The sequence below is a fragment of the Pseudopipra pipra genome, chromosome 5, assembly GCF_036250125.1.
Source record: "Pseudopipra pipra isolate bDixPip1 chromosome 5, bDixPip1.hap1, whole genome shotgun sequence".
Classification (NCBI taxonomy): domain Eukaryota; kingdom Metazoa; phylum Chordata; class Aves; order Passeriformes; family Pipridae; genus Pseudopipra; species Pseudopipra pipra.
In genome coordinates this window covers 42,548,836-42,565,028 of record NC_087553.1, presented here as the reverse complement: position 1 = coordinate 42,565,028, position 16,193 = coordinate 42,548,836, and the positions used below count along the sequence as shown (strand labels likewise).

The 16,193-nt window shown below is 41.4% G+C and overlaps 1 protein-coding gene across 2 annotated transcripts in view; it reads right to left on the bottom strand.

The window, feature by feature from the left end:
- Positions 1 to 16,193, bottom strand: part of PPM1H (protein phosphatase, Mg2+/Mn2+ dependent 1H) — a 129,960-nt gene that overhangs the window by 21,644 nt on the left and 92,123 nt on the right. For both annotated transcript variants that reach the window (XM_064655810.1, XM_064655809.1), the window contains exon 6: positions 12,615 to 12,733. In XM_064655810.1, coding sequence (XP_064511880.1) covers positions 12,615 to 12,733 — 119 coding nt within the window. The remainder of the gene's footprint in view (positions 1 to 12,614; positions 12,734 to 16,193) is intronic.

The window sequence follows — 16,193 nt, the reverse complement described above, 5'->3', positions numbered from 1 at the left end:
AGCTTTCTATCCTGTTCTCATCTTCCAGGACCACTTAAACCGAGACAAGCTTCATGTGCTGAAGAGTCTTAGGATATTTAGTGCTCATTTGACCTTGACTGCAAGGTTGTCAGAGGTTTCACATTTCACAGCAGCTTTCTCATGGGCAAGAGACAAGAGAAGTAAATGCTCATGCTCTGATTCTGTTTACTGCATACCTGCATACTTTACCTTTTACACATCCAGCTGTTGACACTGATGAGGTGAGAAGGTTAGCAATTTTGCCAGTGAGAAAAAAAAAAAAAGATGACAGCCACTCTCATAAGCTGTAGAGTCCTGTGGTTTATGTAACACATACCTGAGCTGAGGTACTGGGGTGCCTCCTTCATGAAAGCACATCACCCCAGGGGGGCACGCTTTCCTTCATAGGACAAAATTGTCCCTCCTCAGCCTTTCCCTGTATGTTGTGCTTCCCTCCTGGCTCATCCATGCCCAAAGCCCCTGGGGCGATACCAAAATCATCCCCAGTGCAGGAGCAAGTGCTCTCCACAGAAGTGGAAGGGACTTGTGAGAGGAGGGAAGGTGCTGTGGCAGGTTCCCTGCCAACACTTCCAACCCCTGCTGTGTAGCTCCCTAGCTCTCCAGGCTGGTTGCTTGAGCTCTGGGGAGTCACATTTGATCAGGTTTAAGCAATGTTAAGACCATGACATAAACCAGCAGGAAATTAAAAATTAAGGGTGAAATCCTATATTGTAATTGAACTGTCCCCTCCTTCACCAAAATATGGCATATCCCTGTGATCAATAAATGGTGCTGTACTACACAGCTGTACATGCTGCATCACCCAGGCAAGCCTCGGGCTTAACGAGACAGCACAGACATTTAAGCCCTACCTTTACATTTCCCAGTAATCACAGGAAGGCTCATATTAGGGTTTTGGGCATGAGAGGAGGGGCAAGAAAAAAGGGAAGAGCAACCAAAATACATAGAAGAAACAGTAGTGGAGGACTCTCCTTCCATACTACAAAACATAACTATGTACAAAACCCCAAAACAAAACCAGGTGAGGTTTGCAAAACACAGTGGGTGCTTCATGGGAGATCATGTAGTTAAGAATATTTTAGTATATAACCATAACACCTGGGCATCTCTACAAAACACAATACAGTGAAGGCATTTAAATGGCAATTTGCACTGGAGACGGCAAATAAATTAGCTCTTAAACCAAACAAAGAGGAACAAAACACAACAAGTAGCCAACATGATAATACTTCCCTGATGTTTAAATCCTGGAATAGCATTTTATTGGGAAGGATGAGTCAGTCATGGACTCTGCTCTTGTTCCTTCCTTTATTTTCAAGAGGGAATAGCTAACATCTCTGCCTCACTGACTAACTTGAATACCCTTGTTTGAATGTGGAGCAAAAATTTTACTATCCCTGACTACTCATGTTCCAAAGCTTCCAGCTGGACCTACAGGGCAAGGAGCCCTGACAAAACCTCCTTGAGGAGTCTGAACTATTCCTTGCATAGAGCCAGATGTGCTCTGACACCAAGAAAAAGAATATCAGCTGAGTCTGTTTTGGGCATCAGAGACAAACAACTAATTAAACCAGAAGCCCGAGAAGACAACCATTCCTACTGGATTTTCAAATTTTGTACATATTTGTTAAAGTATGAAACAAAACTAAGATGATGTGATTTAACTATATGCAGCCCCCTTTTTAAAGGAAAAATACACCTATTCTTTACCAAAAAACTATATTATCTGCAAGATAACTACAAATACTTAAGATCAAAGCCCTCACTTTACACTGCCCTGTAAGTAGCCAAAAACATAGACCAAATTTATTTACCTCTCTCCCCTTCTTCCTTACGTTCTCCTGCATAACACCTCACAGCGACTGCACTTCAGGAAGAAGGAAAAGTATCATTTAGGCTGGTGTCCTTCAAAGGAATGGTCCCCACTGCTGAGTCTAGCATCTTTTATGGAACCATTATAAGGAGCACTGACTCTAGGGCCTTCAACTGTGACACAATGGTGCAAGCACGCTGGAAGAGGCCTTGTTGCAAGGGCTGCAGCTAACTTGTTCCATCAGGAGATTAGGAAGAGCAGCTGGCTAGCCTGTGACCTCCTGAAGCTATGCATCTAGGTGAGGGAGGTGCAGAGAGCTACAGTGATTTGTTTTGTGGTTTCTCACAGGAAGTCACCTCTTGGGCTCAAAACTTGGGTGTCAAACTCAACTCAAACATGTTTTTCTGTTGATGTTGCTATTGCCTGAAAAATTATTAGCACTGAAGAAACAATGCTCAGAACTGCAACTACAGCAGCAGAGCTGGCACAGACACACTGAAAAGCAACTGGAGACACACTCCAAAAGTACCCTTGTCCTGCATTACTAGAGAAACAGAATTAATAATATACGAGTGTGTGGTTTGCTGCAAGAGAAGGATGAAGGACAGCTTTTCAGCTAGCAGCTCAGCAGCTGCACAGGGGAGATGGAAGGAAGGAAGCTATGAAGTTCATTTTAATTTATGCCCTGTGAAACCTCCTGTACTTTGTGAGTGGGTTTATTTCACACAGGCTACAACCTTCTGGACTATTTCCCTTGATTTTATGTGATATAGTTGCATTTATACCTTCATGTGCTGTAGGTATATCAAAGACAGACACACAGAGAACCTGAGGGGATGGTTTGGCTTTCTAAGTGCCTACATGGCCTTATTCAGCCCTCTGTGTAATTCAAGCTAGCTCACTGTTCTAAAAACACAATGTTGCAACCCTCCACTCTCCCTTATCTTCATGGTCCACACCCCAGGAGGTTTCAGTGGCCACCGGGGCATGACATGAAAGGTTATAAAGACAACTCAATGCTATTGCTTCCTGCTCTGAATAAGCCTAAATATTGTTAAGTGCTTCTGCCACGTAAACCTCTATTTTTCCAAATGGAAAAGCAGGGGTAGCAGAGGGGGCAGTAGAAAAGGCAAGCTTCTACCCAGCTGAATCTAGCTGTATTTTTTTCAGTTAACTTCATTTCTTCTCTCCATTTCAAAAGAATTATGAAATGTTACTGCTGTCCAAAAATACTGAACTAGGGCTTGACATATGTACCACCCACAAAGTTACATTTGGACTCAGGATCAACATTTTGGAAAACCGGGCCAAATCGCACCAGGAGCCAAAAGAGATGTCAGAACAAAAGAACTAGGACTGACATGATGTTACTCATATGCTAACTGGAATCTGCTCTAAATGCATGGTGAAAAAAATCACCAGAAGCTGCTAAATGCACAACACAATCTATGGAAGAAGTTTCTTACAGTGCTGAAGTCATTAGCAGTGCTTTAGGCACTCTTTAAATAAAAGATTATCAAAGTTACCTGCATATTGCTGGGTCACAACTTGAAAAACCAGTAAGCTCCCACATGCAGATTTCAGAACCAAAATTCTAGGTAATATCTTACATGTTATGAGTTCTCCTGTCATGAAATTTATTCTTAACATTTACCTTCTGAAAGGACATATAAATTCTCATAAGAGTAGAAGTTGTTGATGACCCAAACCCAAATCCATACTATATTTTATTTCACAGCAAACTGTGTAGGGTTACTGGTCATGAAAAGTATTGCATTGGCATTCCCACACACAACAGATGGTGGTGAAAAGACAATCTACCCCTGACCTGGAAGGTTCAGTTCTGTGCACAACAGGGGAATCCAGACTCTGTGCTCTGCTTTTCCATGGCACTTGGCTTTAGAAAGTTTGCCTGTGTTTCACATCTCCGCTAGTGACACCTGACAGTAAACTGAGAATTAAATCTAAGGAAGAGCAAAAAAAAAAAAAATCAACATCAAAGGGCTTTAGCTTGAAGCACAGAATAAACCCACTTGTGGCAAGTAAGCAAGAGAAAGTACTACTGCTTCAGAAACATCCTAGTTCATAGAGTACAAGGATAAAAGAATCTCTCAGACAGTTTGTAGATTTCGTGTATTTCTAGCACCACTTTGCTACCTCTGTAAAAAACCCCAAACCTAGGACCACCCCCAAACATCCTCCACCTGACCCCACTCCCCCCTCACCCAAAAAAACCCAGCTCACAACAAAACTACCCTAACTATCCAAAAACCTCCTCCCCAAGCTCAACTTTCTTTGGTCATATCAACAGAAAACCAGGTTTTAGTCCTCAAACAACAAAAAACTTGATAGAAACTCTTTCATTTTTCCCCCTCCCACACAAGGAATCTGGATTGGAACTCACCCTTTGGATAACAGAGCTTAAATCACTAGCCCAAAAGGAACTGTTATCTGTACTGTCTATTGAACTATGGGCATCAAACTAGTGTAGTGCTTACTATCAAGAAGAAAAGATGTGTAGTGCAGGTTAGGCACAGAGCCACTGAAAATTATGCAATTTATGTCTCAACTCAGCCATAATCTTAAAAAATATCATTATGCATGTGCTTCTGCAGAGTCAGGATCTCTAAATCCATACAGCACTGTCTGATTCTAAGTACCCTCTAGGTAGGTTAGCTCTAATGGTCCAGCATCTCAGTATCTTTCCCCTATTGCTCTTCTGACGCATAGTTTAATGAAGCAAAATTACAATAAACAAGATAAGAAAAGAACACAAACTATAGCAATGTTTGTTAAGAGAAAAGATGATGGCAAACCCAAATCAGTTAAAGACCGATGCGCATGCACATGTGCACAAAACAGTTTTTAACGGAAGATCTACTCTAAACCAAGATACTCTCATAGGGCTTCTTTCAAGTAAAAAAGAAGACATACAAGTTTTAAAACACACATTATTCCCCAAAAAATTCAGAAACCCCTTCTTATGAACCTGAAACTGTAAAATGCTTCATTTTGCAAATCCCAGTTCCGTCTACCCACCTACAAATTAAAAAAAAAAATAATAAAAAAATTAAAGTATCTCAGCATGACTCATACACACATATGATCTCTGGCTTTGTCAAATCAGACTGGTACGTGAGCTCTGGAGCCTTCATTGTTGTGTACAGTTGTAAGATGGAGTCTGTATTTCAGAGAGCACCAGCACCGTGTATTCCTGTGGAAGTAATTCCTAAGCAAAACAAACTATCCATCTTGGTCAGCCCATTTTAAAGATTCAAGCACCAGAATCTTTTCTCAGGCGCTTCCTAGAGGGTGGCTGATTTTTTAGTCCACTCACCTCTAATGAAGCATTACAAGAAAGTGGTAGAGGAAAAGTCAGGGATAGGATGGCCAAGGATCTCAAGCATCTATAGAGATCCTTGCCCCAAAAAAAGACAAATCAGGAAAAAAAATTAACTGAGAGTATTTAAAAAGCACTGTCCCTTGCTGCTTTTGTGCTTAGGAGGCTGGGAGGGACAGAGCAAGTGCTTTCATTCACTGCTTGTGACCCGTTGAGCTTCCACTACTGAGTAACAGAAATTGTGTGCAGATACTACAGCATCACATCAAGCAGGTCCACCTTCTGCCACAGTCTCTTGAGTGATTCTTAAAATTTACTTCATTTCTTCTACTTTTAGAAGACAAACAGGAAAGTTTGTTAGCAATTTACTCTGGAAACAGAGGGGTAAGGCAAGTGGGCTGTTAACACCTTATGGGTTTAATGCATTTGCTGGAGAGAAAACCTGTTTGTAAATTTGTATTTTGCTGCATTTCTTGTGAAAAGGATGTGGTGAGGTAGATGGGAAAAAGGCTGCATATTAAACTCAGTGCCTGCTCCACATTTGCAAGCTGTGATCCTCCAGAAGCAAAGGAGATTGTTATTAAGGAGGAATCATGAAGCAAATTCTTCTTGGAAAGATAGCTGCAGTGTAGGATGGGGCAGGCAGTGAGACACAGCAAGCAGAGACTTCATCATCCCACAGCAGTGCTGGAAACTCCTCTGAGGAGCACAGGGCCTCCTCACAGCCAGAAGCAGAGCTATAAATCAATCTTGGGTGACAAGGGAAAGAATGAAGACTTCCTAAGGACTCAGATGAGGCTATGTCAAATTTGTGCAGATGAGGAAGCCAGAGAAAGCAGGAGCAGGGGAAAGAGAATTCACCTTACCAGGAGGAAGAGTTGTTTTTGCTTGGGCTTTCAGAGTGAAGATTACCTCATTTCAGTTTAGTTTCCTTTAGATAAAATAGACTGGGGGCCTTTTGTCTGCCCTTGCATATGTGGCACCTGATCTCGTGCCAAGGCTAAGTCCGAGCAGAGACACACAGCTGTGCAGGGACAGGTCTTAGATGCACTGTTTCAAAAGGAGATGCTCTTGCAGGACATGACTCACTTGGCCCCAGAGAGGCTATTTACAAAGAGCTTTACTCCAGACTTAAGTTTTCTCTTTTGTTACAGCACTATAACTTTCCTGTTTCTGCTTTCTCCTGCCCCAAAGACACTGACTCAGCTCCTGTGGCATGTGCACACTTGGGGGAAAGAGCCATTTGTCACTGTCAGGAGACGTGCAGTACACAGCAGGTCAGCTCTCACCTCCTGCTGCTCCTGCAGCAAGGGCTGCAAATCTTGAAAAGATGCATAACATGCACATTGCAAACAGCCATTCATCATCACAGAGCTGTGCCCCAGACACTCAGGCACAACCCAGCAAGCTGCTCTAGTTGTGTGCACCAAAGAGGCATGTCCCCTCCCACTCCTGGCTATCTCGCAATGAGAAACAAGAACAGAGACACAAAAACCAAGGCAAGTGGCTGTGGATGGTATCTGCTGCAAAAATTTTATCTTCTCTCTCTCTCTTCCAGAAAGGCCCAGTGCTGCAAAGGTGTCCCATAATCATTAAATTATGAAAATGTAAGTTGCTGGAAGAAAATTAATACCAGGCATGACTGGGGAAAAGGTTGCTTTCTCGTGAAGTAATTATGAAATTAAAATCTGATCTCTCCCTGGCGATTGTACAAAGGATACGGCTGAGGTCTTGAACACAACAATACAGCGAGGATTTCAGCAGAAGGTTTCACTAGACAAAAAAGCTCAATTAAAAAAAAGGGGGGGATGGACGACTTTTTGTAAATTACATGAATTTGGCTAAAAGGCTCAATCAAGCAGGTTTGCAGACTTCCAATTACTTTTTACAAGTTGGAATCAAGCTGTTAGGAAATACAGCTTATCTGAATAAGACTAATAATGCTAAGCTAATTAGACCCACAGGCATTAGCCAGCAGATAAATTCAGGCCAAAAAGAGGGACACTGTCACTTTAAATACTGCCTTGGGATCAGTGGAAAAGCTAATGAGGAATGTCAGTTGGGGCTGTTTTATTAGGTGGTTCTCCAGAGACTGTAGCCTGAGGTTTCTGAAGCAGGGCTTCTGTGCTTGATTCAATAAATCAATTTATATTAAAGGAGGGTGCAGCACAGACGCCAGCTCCATAAAGCATTTCTGTGGCATTTCTCAACCTGCTCAGGCACTCCTTGGGCAGGCTACCTGAATGTGCTGCCAAAGGACATTGAGCTCAGCAATAAAGATAGTGGCCACATTAGCAATATTTGTTCAAATCAGCTGACACATTACCAAGCAAAACATGCACATTGGCTCTCATCAGGGTATTCTGGATCCCCAATAAGTGATTAATGAGAGCCTGGTTTTTGTGAGCCAGAGTTTGAACCGCAGACGGCAAGACAGACTGCACAATGAAAGCAAAAGGCATCCATCCCAAACAAAATAAAACGGCTTGAAAAGTGAAGTTGCTTTTTTAATCAGATGCTTAGAGGCTGAAAGACATTCCCTGTTGGAAAGAAAAAGGCGAGCACAGAGCAGGTTGGCAGCTTTCCAGGCAGTGGACAATATTGACTCTAGAATAAAATGGGTTTTGCTTAGTGCTTGCCTCAGGGCACCAGCTTCCCTGCTTTGGAATAAATCATGCGGGCGGGTGATTCCCCAGCACCGGCTGACCCTCGGGTGGGAAACCCCATGTGCTACAGCACCCCCTCACCAGACACAGGAACATGGAGCTGGCAAGGGCTCTGCTGCTGCTGAAAAGACAGTGCACTCAGAGGCAGTGCCCAATTCCCCTGCTCGCTTCTGCCTTGGGCTTTAGCCCATGGTGTGGTGGGCACTACACCAGCTCAGACAATTTCTGATGGGGTGCAGCTCAACTCTGTGTGATCCCAGAGGGCAAAGGAAGCCACCAACAAATAAGGTCAAAAATGGACTTATTATCCAGGGCTTTTTTGCCACGCTAAAATCAAGTCAAAAAGCTCAAGCCGTGATCTGGAAACAAACATTTAAAGAACTCCACGTCAGTGCAAGCAGTAGAAAGGCTACTGTTTTTGTTCCAAGGAGGAGCAAAAAAACTAACTTTGAAACCACCAAAGTTGATGCCAGTTGGTAGTGCATTCTGGATGCCTTTAGTTAAGTGCAGCACTGAATGACTCCTCCAGCCCCGTGTAAGGCTGAGAGGGGAACTCTGGAAGGAGCCACAGCCGAGCCACAGCCAGACAGAAAACCAGGTTTTGGGAAGGTGTCTAGGATCTAGTCAAAGCAAAATACTTCAAAATTGCTCACACTGGATTTATCCACAAGTGAAGAAAATGTGACCAACTGTGTCTTAACTTTTAAATAAAAGGCAGAGATAGAGAGCACTAATTCTGTGCAGTCCTTTAAAGGAGCAGTTATCATCAGGTCTGCTGTTTTCTCGCCATATATTTCTACCTCAGGTTACTCGCCCCCCCCTTTTTAGCACTAGCCACCCTCTGCTTACATGGCCTCTAAGTCTTCCCTGATACTTCTGTTGCCAGGACTTGCCAAAGTCACCAGGACACTTCCCTCTGATACAAGTTTAACCTCTGCAAGCCATGGGCCTGAAAACCCCAGCCCAGAGACCCAGCTGTGAAATACTCTCAGTAACACAGATGTCTGCCAGCAAATTATGGCTTGAGACAGCTCGGAGGCTTGTGCAGCAGGAGACGCTGCTCTTAAGATGCCTTGCCAGCTGCAGTACATGTTTTGCAATGGTTGTTCAACCACAATGCAGATGGGGTGCAGGAGACGCAGCATTCAGCTCCCACCAAAATGGGATTTATTTTAGATATATTTAATACAGCATTATTTCTCATCGCAACTGCCACCGCAGGGAGAGGAGAAAGGGTAGGAGAGCTGGAGTGAGAAGGGAAAGGCTAGTCTCAAAGCAGTTACAGGCGGCCTGGACCAGTAATGCAGTACACATTGCTGGATCAGTGGTTGTCCTAATGCTGTGGGGAAACTTGGCAGCTCTGCTACCACTGTGGGCTGTGGAGACAAAGCCAGTGTGGAAATTTCACATGAAAAAAAAAGAAAGAAAAAGCAGAAAGAAAAAATAAAGGGCCAAATGCATCATGACAGACCCAAAGACAATAACCTTTTGTAATCCAAACAAGCTGGTCAAGCCAAGCCATTGTTGAGAATCTGAAAAGCTCCAGAGCAAAGGAGGAGGATAAAAATGAAGAAAAAAAATCATACAGCTTCTAATAGAAAACACAGATAGTATCCTGAATTGTAAAATAAAACAGTTCATTTTCCTGAGGAAACATCAGACCAGAGAGTGTTTTACATTCTCTCACTCAAGGATTCAGTAATTAAGTGTAAGAGTGGCTGTTTCTTCCTAACATCACCTGCATCTCTCCACATGTATGTGCAGATGTCAACACACAGTGAGGTCAATGAGCAAAAAAAAATTCAGACAACTGATCATCTGCATTGTATGTGATAAAAGTTCAGCAGTGTTTTAGTGGATCAAGCTCTGGCTGGCCAAAGCTCCATCTGACATTTTCTAGAAAAGGAATATATATGCTAATTTATTCTCCGTGGTAGATAGTGTCCTTAGAAACAAATGCAAAACAGACTTGTCCTTGGCCACTTTGTTCAGTTAAATCCATGAATTAGAAAGGGAAGAAAAGAGAAGCAAAACACTTGAAGTGGAAAACAACCAGTAGGAAACCCCAGCCACCCCAAACATTCACCTCTGAGGGCCCATTAAACTGGAACTCTAATGTCTTGTCCACAATCTCAATCATTAAAATTGACCCAGACTTTTAGATGAATAGTAACTGGCTGCTTCTCCTCTGCTTAAGAGATCACTGTACACAATTCAGTGTAATAGAAATATGTTGGGCAAATACCTTGCAAAAAGAAATAGATCCTTATTTAGAAGGGCTCTGATTTAGACAAATGTATGGCAATAGAGCAATTCCCTCATCATTTTATTGTCCTGAGGCAACCAAACAAAGAGGTAACTGATGCCCTAGCTGTGAGATATGGAGCAGTTAAAAGATTCCAATTCTTTTATTCAGGAAAAAAATGTAGCCCCCATTTTCCACTTCCAGCCAGAAGTCAAAAGGAACAGCAGGGAGAGAGAGCCTCATCACAGTCTCCACATGCTTTTGCTTGGCACAGACCACCTATTTCTGGGACAATACTGCAATGAATTCAGACTTAAATTTTCAAGTCATAGTGCAAGCATTTATTCCAGAATAACTGCTTGCAGCTAAGCACATTTGTATTCAATTGGTGACAATTGCTGCACTGACCATATTAGAATCTGTAACTGGATCAACATGTGTCCTACACTTCAGGAAATTCATAAAAAACAACAGGAAAGAACTGTCTTCTCCTACCCACTATATGCTAGAGTTAAGAGAGTTCACACACCAGCACTGGAAAACAATACTCTAAATCAGATCTTCCAGTTCAACTTACTAACGCTCTTCTACCTTACTCCTTATTCTACATTTAAAATTTGAGTTTCTTCTTATCTGTCTCCTTCTAATGCCAAACATTATTAGCTATGCAATAACCATTTTGAATATGCTGAAGTGCTATGCATAGATTCACAAATGAAGTAGAAACTGATATAAGGAATTATTTCTTCTCCTAATTTTTAACCTTTCCATTTTAACCATTCTGTATGAATCCCAACATTCTGCTGGTGATTTGGTCTGGAAAAATCATGGTAGTAAGCACACCGAGCTTCTTGACATGGCTCTCATGGTTCATTTGGAACCTCTAGTGTGCACAAACATCTTTTTCCTCTTTGTGCTTTACTTTGTATTTATCCCCACCAAGTTTGATCACTGTGATGTCCACCCACGTAAATCACTTAATTCTTTCCAGTTCCTCATGGTCCTTCTTGTTTAATAGGAAAAGGGCTGTGGTGTTACCTGCCACTGCTGCAGCTTTACCATTCTAGACTCATTTCTTTTCCAGACCAGTAGCCAACTGGGAAAATGCAAAACAACTCCCATATCTCTGAAGAAACCCTCTTTGCCTTCCAACTATGATAAAAGAAATCTGTTCTTACCCTCCTCTCAGGAAGTTCCTGGCCCATTATACTTCTGTAGCTCTCCCCCAGACTAGAAGGCTACACTTCATTGCTATTTTTTTTTTTTCCCCAATAGCATGTCACAGCTTGAAAAAGAACTTTTGGAAGTCTACACGAAACCATTCTTTATTGATGCCTCCAGAGACATCAGGGAGTTTAACAAAAACCCTCCTTTTGCAGAAATTGGGAGAGTGTCTCATGATGTTCCAAATGTTTTGCAGTCTAAGTCCTCAGTTAATTCAATGTTCTCATTCTGTTCCTATTCTTTTTTTCATGCCTGTAGCCTTTTTAAAATGTGAAGTCATCATTCCCAGGGTGAGACTGCATATTCTACTAGCAGCTGTTCAAGATGAGAGACAATGATGGTTATTCCCAGATTTACATGTTCTGCACAAACACTCCAGATAATATTAAACTTAGATCATTATTCTGCCATTAAAACATCATTATATTTATGGTCTATAAAGTATGGGACAAATCGGAAGTGATGTGGAGCTGTTGTTGCCAGTGAGCATCCAAGTTTCCAAACCTACAAGAATTCAGGCTTTATTTTTTAACCCCCTCTATTCTTTCTCTTCCTCAAAGGACATTTACTACAGAGACTAAAACACAACATCACGGAAATGAAGACCATTCGCATATATTGGGCTTTTGCCTTTATAGGTCACACACAGAACTCACAACAGCAAAGATTAGGGCTTCTCCAAATGAGTGGGAGTCACTTGAGAAGGAGCCTCTTAAACCAATAAAAAACAATGAAGATGTTTAGCCAGAGACAAAAAAAAAATAAATCATCATTCTTTCTGTCTTCACTTCTTTAAGTCAATGTTGTTCATTCAAACCTTTTCATTTTGGGCTGGTTATGACTTTTGTTCAGATAAGCCCATCTCTAAAACAATTCTTCAAGGAATTACCCAAATCAGGGGCCAGCTGCACTGGAGTATGGGAGGCAACTCTTCCCTTCTGCAAGCATTCCTCAGCATGCAAAGGCATCACAGCCCAGATTCTGATCCAAAATTTACAAAGAGCTACTTCCAAGATAGGAAAATTGTTTAGCTTTCAGAAACATTCCCTGGCATTCCCCTTTATGTGTTTGCTCTGCTTTGAGTACTCCCACATTAAAACGAAACAACGTCCTGGCTCTGGGGGAAGGTCAACTTATTTAAAACATTAACTTCTAAAAGAAAGATACATCTGAAAGAAGGAAATGCCTTTTCTTTTAGTATGCAGGGGTGCACCTCCATGTTTGACCAGTTTACACTAATCAAAGTCAAAGCAGGCACTGGTTAGGGAGAAGGCTGACTCCATGCCGAGAAGGACACATTCTTACCAGCCAGTCATGTTGAAGTCACGGTAGAGCATCCTCTTTCCAACTTCCTTGCGCTGCACCCTCCGTGGAAACTCTAAATGCGTGAATTCATTTCCCAGCAAGTGGGGCTGCATGTAAGCCTGTGGGCAGAAATTAAACCACAGATACCACATAAAAAAAGACATTATCTATTTTTAATGAGGTAGCATTACCATCCCTTCCCGCTCCCTTCCCACACAAATTCCAACCCTTCCTCCACCCTTCTTTTTAAATAAGGAAGATGATGTGCTCCATTTCAGCAAACAATGTGCATATACACCAGTTCTGACCCTGCCTGGTGTCCAGCAGCAGCCTTATAGGGAGCAGTCCTCTTGCCCTCAAAATCATTCACTTCTCCCTGCTCCTCAAAATTTGGGATCTCTACAGTACACTTCATCTACTGACCCTGAAGGAGTCTGCAGGGCTTTGTAAAACAGAACATATTTCCTTTTGTATGTCATCAACCTGAGAGAATGAAATGATCAAATATAAAGCCATGGAGCAAGCAGAGACTTGGAGGAGTGCATGTGGAGTGAAGCTGAAGCTTTTTGACTCCCAGTTCAGCTATGCCAACAACACACACAATCCACAATACTACCACACTTTAACTGTCACCACCTCAAGAAAAACATCCTCTTTTACCTGCTCAGTGTGCTGCACCCCATCACACATGATACTGCAAATAATCACAAGCTGCAGAGCAATTTATTGTCTTGTTTCTAAAAACTATTTCCTTCATGCAAAATAGACTTTAAGAAAAGCAGCAGCAGTTTTGTGTCACAACCGCAATTAGTGTCTTTGATGGTTTTAATGTTCCAGTGCTGTTGCTTTACATTCTGGTGTACTGCTCTTCAGATGCTGGGAGGCCTCTTTGCCAGAGTCATGCCTAAGGCTCATGTTTTCCAGAGCTGACCATATTGAAGAGCATCTCGAGGCAATTCGTCCACTGTCTGAATTTTTGGATTGAATTTATACACATATCACTCAACACAATAGGTTAATTCTAAACATACTCTGTTTCTTGTTTCTGAAATAAACCTCACTCCTTTTTCTTTAATACTTTCATAAAAAAGCCTTTCTCCCTCCTCGAAGTCGCATTGTGAGGAAGCTCTTGTGAAGACACAGTCAAATTGGCTAGGGAACTGAAAAAGTTGCATTTCTTAACTTTTTTGCAGGTAATTCCTTATCCAGCCAGTTAAGGCAATAAAGTCTGTCTTATCTTCAGCAGCAGTTGCCATCAAGGCAAGTGAAATGAGCTGGGTTTAGTTTGTGGGTTTGTCATAAATCCAGTGCTCATCAAAGGTGAGCAGCAGGAAGCAGTGGAAGCCCTTATTGATCTACCTGGCATCTATCATGCAGATAGTTCACAATAAAATATTTCCTGCACTTAAGGGCTGAGCCTGCTTCCACTCACTGGATCAGGCTCAACACATCACAATACTAACCTTCTATCAGCTTGTCCCTGTCCCTGTCACCAGACATCCTTCCAGAAAACACCTCGAGCTCAGCTGAAATGGGACTGAGAGAGATTGCTGTGTATAACCAACAAGATTGGATTCTGCTTTCAAGAGGTGGCCTTCAAGCATGCAAGTGTGATCTTGACATTGTGATCCTTTTCCAGAGCAGGAGCACCAAGAAGTTCTCTACGTACAGTTAAGGAAAATACATTTTTTTTCCTGCAGTCTACAGTCAGCCTAGGTCCCCTTCTCCACCCAAACTGTTTTCAAGGATCCTCTAATTGGATCACTGTTCCTCATTAGAAAAGTGGTTCAGAAGCACTAATGACTTTTGAGAGGTCCAGCAGTATTAGTCCACATGAGGCTTTTCATATTTTCAGAACTCTGGACTCTCTATTTAAAAGTACATGTAAGTTTTTTATTTTATTTATTTTTCCTCCAGTTGCAAAAAAGATGGAACACTCCTAATGATTTGATGCATCGCAACACATGAATGATATTTGTTGTGTGTATGACAACAAAGAAGTGGATGTTTTTGGTATTTTTTTAATTCTTTCTAGTTTATGATATTGTAAACAATGAAGTGCAATTCAGTTGCTTTGAAAGTGCAATTCAGTTCACTTTTAAAAATGCACAGCCTGTCTTAATTAAAACATTACAAACCACTTCTAGCTAAAGACTACTTTTGCCTGCCTACAAAATGAGAAGTCTTATTTAAGGAAAAAAACCTTAATAGACATCAAAATGAAGTTATCTAAACTTTAGATTGTGAGATTACTTACTAGTCTGAATCACAGGTCCAGAAGAAAAACAATACAGGTTTTTAGCATTTTTCCACTTGAAAACAAGAATTTCCTTTATTGAAAAGGTAAAGTGATGGGGAGAGACTGCATTTCATAAAGATTTACTCAGATGGAAAGTCTGAGGTCACAACTGAAATAAGATTAATAAAGCTGGCAGTTACCAGTGGACTGCTAATGTTCAAATAAGATTTCTCTTCCACAGCCAAGCCTCAATGCTTGACTTACAATCTAGGGATCTTAACTCGATTCTAATATTTTTGGCGCCAGTGAAACAGAGGGAAAAGAAAAATTTGGAAGTTTCTGGTGTCTGCGATCTGAATTCTTATGTGAAGAAATGGTGATTTTGTTAGGCTTTGCTTTATTTCTTAATTCTCCATGTTTTTTACCCTTTTTTTGAAGTTATTTTTGATGCTTCACTGGTAATTCTACAGAGAGAAGAATGTTCTATTATAAAATTCAGCTGTGACTTCCAGTTGGTTTTGTTGAGAACTGTTCTCCATTTACTATGAGGCAAGACTCTTCTACACCTCAACCAAACCATGCTGGGCAGCAGAACTAGAAAATAAATAAAAAGCAACACTTTAAAAACCTACAGATCTTTCAAGAAGATATACAAGTAGACAACACAAAATTCCCTCAAGTGATCAAATGAGAAATATAAATGGTAAGTGAAATAGCAGAATTTCACCTGTGATGAGGTACCATATTTTCCATGTTTTAATTTGTTAAGTCTCAATTTGCAAGAATCCCAGATCAGAAACACCACCCAGAGAACTTAAACTTTAATAAAAAGAGTGACTATCAAACACCTCCTTTATGAGCTAGGTTCAGACAACATTGTTATTCTGTGTTACGGAATGGGAACATTTTCCGTATTTTCTCTTTCAGAAGCTATTGCAGCTTTTTGGCATAAATCTGGCATAGCCTGTACCATGTGTTTTTGGTACTCTGGCATTTTATGGTGTATTTTGTGGCTGGATGTACTACGCTCAACATTAGTTGTTTAAAATGGATTTCGCTCAAGGAAATATTAGCCACGGTTCTTTAAAAAGGTCATTTGCTTCCTGCTGTGTTTCCTGGTGATCAGAAAAGCAAACATGAAATTAAGATAAACTCAGACTTGCACACTAGCTGTCAGTGAATTAGATTGCAGGAAACACAGCATGTATCTTTTTTTACCTCAATAAGGCCTGCTGATGTCTTTCCCAGCTCCTCCAGTATGCACTGCACTGGAACATCACTGGCAACAGTGGCTTTACTGTATTCTGTGTTATTTTCAGAATTCCTGGTTACATCAACTA